This window comes from Solanum tuberosum, unplaced genomic scaffold (assembly GCF_000226075.1).
Source record: "Solanum tuberosum cultivar DM 1-3 516 R44 unplaced genomic scaffold, SolTub_3.0 scf00335, whole genome shotgun sequence".
In the NCBI taxonomy this organism is placed as follows: domain Eukaryota; kingdom Viridiplantae; phylum Streptophyta; class Magnoliopsida; order Solanales; family Solanaceae; genus Solanum; species Solanum tuberosum.
The window spans coordinates 612,426-620,275 of NW_006239280.1; the positions used below are offsets into that span (position 1 = coordinate 612,426).

Consider the following 7,850-nt stretch of genomic DNA (forward strand, 5'->3'; position numbering starts at 1 on the left):
TACAATTTATATAATGTTTAATTAAAAGTTTGTATAATGAAATAATATTATAATATTCAAAAAAGTTATTTGGTGTGAAAAATTGGTGTGGGTTGGAGCTCAAAACACCAAATATAGGATTTTGGTGTAAAATTTGGTGTTGGGTTGGAGATGGTCTAAACAACAATAACATACCCTCATGAAGATATATATAAGTTGTTTTTGGAGGATACTTAGCTCGAGTACAACAAATTAAAATAGATACGAAAAGGAAAAACGATAGTGAAAGAAACACAACAACTAATTAAAGAAAATAGTGATAACAACAAAACAATGCAATAACCAAAACACACTAAACAATAAATAATGATTGAAATCAAAAGCAATACACTACGAGAATAAGATTAGTACTACGATAGACAACACTTAACTAAGTTAAGTCTCTTGTTCTTTTCCATGATATGTCTTGATTGTTGATATTATTATATGTAGGACTACTAACTGAGAACTTGTATGTAGTCTACTATGATAATATTCACATCAAGAGTAATCCATATGTCAGCACCTTCCTTGATGAGGAGGCCTGGAGGCCTCCTCATCTCCCTCTAGAGGCAAAACCAAGATTGAAGCTTCCGAGTTTTAAAATTACAATGTTTTTGAAACTATTGAATTTTAAATTAATAATATATATGTATTTAATAGATTTTTAAGACAAAATGTACATAAATTTGATCAAAAGTTATTGGGCTCGGCCAAATTCGTAGCCGGCTCTCTAGCTCCGCCCATGTTTCCTTCCAATTCTTTGTTTCGAAAAAGATTTAAGTGGGAGAGAGAAACTATTCTACTGTGTGAAAAGGTAGTGAGGAATTCAATATTTAAAGTTTCTTTTCCATCAATTAAAATAACGAGTTAATAACTTTGATGGTCACTCAACTATCAATTTTTTCCACAGAAAGTCACTCAACTTTCATTTTCAACTCAAAAGTCACTCAACTAGGACTTTTTTGCACAGAAAGTCACTCAACCTATTTAATTGTTTTTTCATTAAAATTTGCTGACATGGAATTTTAATTATATATTAACCAAAATTTTAAGAACCAAATATATATCCATTTAATGACTCCCCCCCCCCCCAATTTAACCCGACCCGCTAAAATATAATATTGAACTTTTTATTTTACCATTAATTCCCTAAATCATTCTCCCTTGTCTCCCACATTCTTTCCCTCTACATTCTTCTTCTCTTTTCTTTTTTAATTTTTCAATTTCAACTTCTTCTTCACATATCAATAATATATCAACCTCTCCTTTTGTGCTTTTCTGTTCTATGAAAAACCGGCAATGGCAGTTGCAGTAGTAAATTGAGTATGAGAAAAACATGAGATGTGAAAAAAATCTAAGGGATTTTAAAGAGAATGAGATATAGTGGGGCTTGCAAGAAAGGAGTTTGAATAGCCATTTTTATATTCAGTTGGTGTGTCAGTAAGTGCCAACTAGCAAATCATCGACTATTAAATGTGCCCCATAGCAAAATTTGTGATAATGTGCAGTTTACGATTTCTGGAACCAGTCCTCTAATTCCTCCACCGCCTCCCCCACAGATATGGTGGATCATCAGCACCCACCCATGATCCCTAAACCAAAAGCAAAGGTTCCATCTTCTAGAATGTTCTCTTGCCTCTACTGTTCTCGCAAGTTTTGCACTTCTCAAGCTCTTGGAGGACACCAGAATGCTCATAAGCGTGAAAGAGCCGCTTCTCACCGTAATATGTTCTCCACAACCACCGACTCCTCCGACCGTAACAACAATAATAGTAATATGGTCCGCCTCCATTTTCTTCAGAACAACAACGACATGGAGCCGCCCTCCCTCATCATGCCTCAACAAAATGGAAAAAAATTCTTTAGCCAGAGAAATGAAACTAATCTCGAGATCCAGAAACCTATCTATACGCCTAGCCTTAAGCAAAAGAAATCTCGTTAGCCCTACTATAGAGTAGAGGGAAAGAATGGAGGAGACAAGGGAGAATGATTTAAGGAATTAATGGTAAAATAAAAAGTTTAATATTATATTTTTAGCGGGTCGGATTAAATGGGGGGGGGGGGGTCATTAAATAATTAAAATTCTATGTCAGCAAATTTTAATGAAAAAAACAATTAAATAAGTTGAGTGACTTTTTGTGCAAAAAAGTCATAGTTGAGTGACTTTTGAATTGAAAATGAAAGTTAAGTGAAAGAATTGATAGTTGAGTGACCATCAAAGTTATTAACTCTTAAAATAACATTGGCCAAAGAAACAAGTTCTTGGACAAGTAATGAATCTTAAAGTACTATTTTGGGGAAATGATTCTCAAAACATAAATTTTCAGTATAAAAAGCATGATCAGGAGACAACAATATGAACTGAAATCACAAAACATTTAGAACAAGCTTTCTTACATGATGATTAGAGAATGAACACATTGTTTACTTAGACAAGAGAACTACTAATAACTCCTTGGATACACACAAGTGCAATCCAAGTCTTGTCTATCAGCTCAATCCAGTTTCAAACATAAAAGTGACAGATGTTAAGTATGTTGCGATTAATATAAACAATAGTGGCCAAAGGTTATCTTAGATAGAAGCAGGAAGCCAACTTATTAGGGCGGGTCAAATTCAAATTGAAAGGGATGTCTGTGCATCTAAGGGCATTTTGGTAATTTTTCTATGATTTCTTTGTTTTAATTTGTTTAGCTTTTTTCCCTCAAGTCTTTTTATATTTGAAAATTACGTAAAAATTATTATAAATTACGATAATTAACAAATTAATATATTTAAAAGGCATACAAATTTGAATTAAATTTAATAGTGTGTAACTTGATCTCATTAAATATACACATAAAATAAATCAAATAATATGTAACTTGACAAGTACATGTTATGATACAACAATTACCACACCGGACATTGCTCGCTTGCCAAATCACCCATTAGAGTAGTCTCCAATAAATGAGGAAGCAAAATTATTTACAAAGCTTTACAATGTGCGTGCAAGGACCTCAATTTCACCTATTTTTCTAAGATCTCACAACAAATATTTTACTATTCTAATTACATTTTATACTACCTTTTTTTGACAAAGCATTCGGATAGTCCTACTAAGTTGAGTCTATCTGAATCTTTAGTAAACTTTAGATATTTATCGTTCCATTTAATTAACATAATATCCTTTGATGACTCCTCCTCTAGTGAGAGACTCATAATTTGGATTGTACTCATGGGCAACCCACTTTTCCTCCTTGGGACTGTAGCGATACGTGAAGTTCTCATCAAACCTCCATTCACAAGGTCTCGAACGACTAACACACTCGTAGTTGGATTTAAACGCCACGAATGTCCCCATATTTGTGGAGCAATTGAACATTGTTGAAGTGGAGAAGAATTTTCTGATTTTGACAGTGATGTTGAAACTACCCATGATATTTAAGTGCTTAACATCACCATCTTCATCGAAGGAGAAACAACGAACGCTAAGATAATTTGTATGATTGTTGGTTATGACAACAATTTTCTCGTCTGGTAATCGTGCTACAACATTTAAGATATTTATATTGATCATGAACAAGAACAATATTGTTGTTGAGCTGATAGTTGCTGTAATTTTAATTTCTTCCATGGTGTATCTTACTTCTCTCCCTTTTTCCTCCGGCTATCCTTCTGAAACATGAAAATGTAAAAGAATAATTAGGAGAAATTAATAAAAAAAAATTAACACTTTTTATAGGTGTTTAATATTTCTCTTAAATTATATAGAGATAATATATAACACTTTTCGTTACCAGATATTAGTATCATTTGAGTTAAATCCTTTAATTAACATATGATTCATTACATTTAATTTTAATTAACAATAAAAACATTATTATTTTCGTCCATTTTTCGTATAAAATATGTTATTAGATTTAGATTTTAGAACTATATTACCATTAAATTTGATGTAACAACCACTTTAATATAATATTGGTAACGATAATTATACATAATTACAAATGTTTATCCAATAAAAATGTAGAAATCCTTGTTGAAAGAATTTAAATAAAACAGAGAAAATGTACCTTATATTTTTCTTATGAAGGGTTTTAGAAAGAGTTTTCAAACTTAACTAAGAATTCTTCTTTTTCCTCTCTCCTTGATTTTTGAATGATTGAACTTTTCCATGATTAGTATATATATAAAAACAAAAAGGCAAACAAGAGGGATAGAGTTCTTGTACGAGGTTTTAAATCTTTTACACCATTTAAAAGTTTTTTTACTATTTTTGATTATTTAACCTTCTAAAGAATAAAAAGAACATATCTCAATTTAGAACACAAACTTGTGATTCCTCTTATTTGTAGCAACACCAAATATAATTATATCATAATCCTAGAGATTTAAAAGGATATTACAATCTTTTTTATGTGGTGCTGATGAATTCATTGATTTGATAATGCGGTAAATTTTATGATTAAACTATTCTTAGCTTAAATTCTATTAAATGCTGACAATTTTGACAATCTCATAAATATTATGACAATGTTTTATGATTAACAAGTTTTATGTTAGATTATTTAGAAAGTATGTGTTGACACCCAATTTTGACCCTCCCCGATAGGAATTAATTCACGAGCTTCTTAAATTCCAAACGATTTAGAATAATTAGTTTTATAAAATTCAAATACTTTGCAAAGCCGTCTTAGGTGATTTTGGTCGATTTTCATAATTTATAAATAATATATATTTCATGTAATTTTATATATCTTATAATTAGTATATTTTTATAAAATATTTGGAAAATCATCTCGAAAAGATTTTTATTTTAAATATTCTATTAAAAGTAGTTTAGTTATATAATAGTTTATATTTCAAAATTCATTTAGTTTATAATTAAATTGATTATTTTATTTCGTTAAGATTAAGAAGCTTGTTAATTAGTTAATATTAATTTATCTTATTTGAGTTTTAGCTAATTTTATTAATTAAATTCAACTTTGGTTAAACTCAATTGGCCAAGTTTGCAATCCAATTAGTTTATTTGTCCAAAATCCAAGTGTAACCTTTCTTTTTTTTTTTTTTCTTCTTTTTTTGGTCTCCTTGTTGGTACCCAATTTTAAGGTTCAAATTTGGTCCCAAGTTGTGTTTGTCAAGAAGAAATCAATAGCAGTACGTACAGACAACGTTCTAGCCCACCAAATTTCCCATTTCTAATCCTAATTCCTAATTACAACAGCCCAGCCCCCTTCATCCGTTTTTCCCACTCCATTTTAATTTCTAGCAAATCCCACACTTTTTAATTCACAGCCCACTCCACTCCAATCCCCCGACCCGGCCCAAATCATTTTCCCTTCACAAAAGGAAGACCCATCTAATGTTAGCAGTGATAAAACTACAATAATCCCAGCAATACATATAACGTACAGCAGCTACACCGACCCCACCCCTGTTCATCTTCTTCACTCCAATGACAAGAATCCCAGAACATCGTACAGTAGGCAGCGATTCAGTCCTTGGGGCTGTGGGATCGATCCACGTCGCTCCCCAAGGACAATCGAATCATCTCAGCTGTCTGTCTCCCTTTCCTCTTCCGGAATGGGCGAAAATCGCAAGAAAAAGGTGCTTCACCGAATTGGTGAAAAGATTTTGAAATTTGATTTAATGGGCCTTGTTCTTATCCGAAAAACTCCCGCCTGATTTCCACCTTTTCTGCCCTAATTCCATTCCATATATACTCGCTCTTGATTCATTGTAAAAGGGGAGAAAAAAAGAAGAAGGGAGAGGGGCGTAAACAGACATATAGAGAGCGTTTTAGCGAACGGAAGAAGGAAAATAGATATAGGGATCTAGGAAAATACAGTGAAAACACAGTGAGGAGATATTTAGATTTGGGTTTCTTGTTTCACTCTTTGATTCCGTTCATCGTCGGAGTTTGAAATTATTGGTGAAAGTATCCTCTTAAGCTCGTTTTGTCCCACGTCGCTGCTCCGAAAGAGGTATGCCTCCTCATTCCGTTATCAAGTCTCATTCGGTAGTTAAGTTTAGTTTATTGTCTGGTTGTCGATTTAGTTCAACACTTTGTAGCTGGTATTAATTAGTGTGCTTGCATCGGTTGTCAAGGTTTGTTTATGTCTGATTCGGAGATCGTACTCCATTTTTGTCAAGATTATGTTTCCTTTCACACACACACACACATATATATATATATATATTCGTGTAACATTTCAATGATATCGTTAAGATCAATTAATGAGACTTGGACGGAAAGTGTTCTTGCCTCCATCATTAGCTTGGATCATTCCTATTTTTGGTGTTTTAGTCACACCTTTCAATGAATCCCTTAATTAAGTATGAGTGTTTTACTCGAAAAAATATAAATAAAAGAAAAATGACTAAGTTTTCGAAAAATCGATTAAACTTATGATCTAAGAGAAATTGAATTTCCAAAGAACAGAGTCGCCACTTAGTTTTTTTAGTAAAAATCAAGAAAAAACACTTAAGGTTTTCAAAAGATTTAAACAGATAAAATCAATTGAAAAAAAGGTTTGAGTTCAAATGTACATTATGAGAAAGTGTTAGGCCCTTGGAATGTCCGCTAACTTGTGGTTGACCGACGATTTGACTAAAATGACTTTGATTAATTTTAATTTTTAACTAAGTAAAAGAACTCATTTATTTTATTTTTATTTGTTTATTACTATTATTTTTCTAACTAATCATTTTTTAGGGGAAATAAATTAAAAGGGGGGGGGGGGGGTCATCCTAAAGGGAAGTAATTTAAATGACAAGACTAATAATAAAATAGAGTTGAGTAACAAATAAAATGTACAAAAATAAATATTTTTATTTTTAGATATAAAAGAGAAATGACTATTTTCGGGAAATTAATTAAATCAAACCAATTCACTTAAAAAAAAAGGGTTAGTCAATTCAAATACAAATATAGAACAAAGGGAGGAAATATCAAATTTGGGCCTTTGGCCCAAATTCAAAACTTGTCCTAATACTAAAAAGGAAAAATTACTTAAATACACAACACTTCTTTACATATTTTCAATATTTCCCTACTCTTTTACTAAAATACAAACATCCCTTATTTTCCCCCAATTCAACTTAACCGGATACTTTATTAGTTTAAGTATCCGCCCATATTAATTAAAGTATCCGCGCTGCTATATTATGCATCCGCCCGTTAATTTAAGTATCCGCCCGTATTAATTAAAGTATTCGCGCTGCTATATTATGCATCCGCCTGTTAATTTAAGTATCCGACCGTTATTAATTAAAGTATCTACGCTGCTATATTATGTATCCGAAAAACACTAAAAAAAGGAATTTTTTGGTAATTAATGAAAGAGTAGGGAAAGGAAGTAATTTCTTTCTTATACTATGTCATTTGCCTAATTTTTACTACTAAAAATGACCCAAAAATGGACCTTGCCCATTTTTACACCTGCTGCAAACTTCCTTGGGCCTTGGGCCCTCTTTTCATTCTCATTTGTCTTGATATACACTAGGTGTATATTTGATGTATACACCATGTATTTCGCTAATTCTCGAACTTCTGGACTTGTAATTTTATTCGAGCTCTGTATCTTTGCACTTCTCAATCTGTATTTTTGCATTTTGACCTGTATATCATATTTTCTGATGTATACAGTAGGTATATCAACCTGTTTTTGACTCTTTCCGAGCTTGAAAATTTAATTTTCAGCATTATCACGCTGCTTTCAACCAGTAAACCAATTTTGCTGACCCGGTAGTGAGGTTGACTCGAGTAAGAAGAGCAAATTTGGGCCTTTACGGCCCAAATCGGAATGCAAACGGGAATAGAGAAGTCCGTGAGGACCCAAGGC

The 7,850-nt window shown here is 32.2% G+C and overlaps 1 protein-coding gene across 1 annotated transcript; it reads left to right on the forward strand.

Moving 5' to 3' along the window:
* The first annotated feature begins 1,582 nt into the window (after positions 1 to 1,582).
* Positions 1,583 to 5,691, forward strand: LOC107063428 (uncharacterized). The gene is made up of 2 exons (XM_015315306.1): positions 1,583 to 1,958; positions 5,276 to 5,691. Exons 1-2 carry the CDS (start codon positions 1,583 to 1,585, stop codon positions 5,689 to 5,691), a joined length of 792 nt encoding a protein of 263 aa, XP_015170792.1.
* The last annotated feature ends 2,159 nt before the right edge of the window (positions 5,692 to 7,850 follow it).

Bases quoted from the DNA above. Each gene is read 5' to 3' on its own strand.
- LOC107063428 (XM_015315306.1), top strand. From the start codon at position 1,583: ATGGTGGATCATCAGCACCCACCCATGATCCCTAAACCAAAAGCAAAG. The intron at 1,959-5,275 runs GTTAGCCCTACT...TTTAATTTCTAG, and splicing joins CCTTAAGCAAAAGAAATCTC to CAAATCCCACACTTTTTAAT.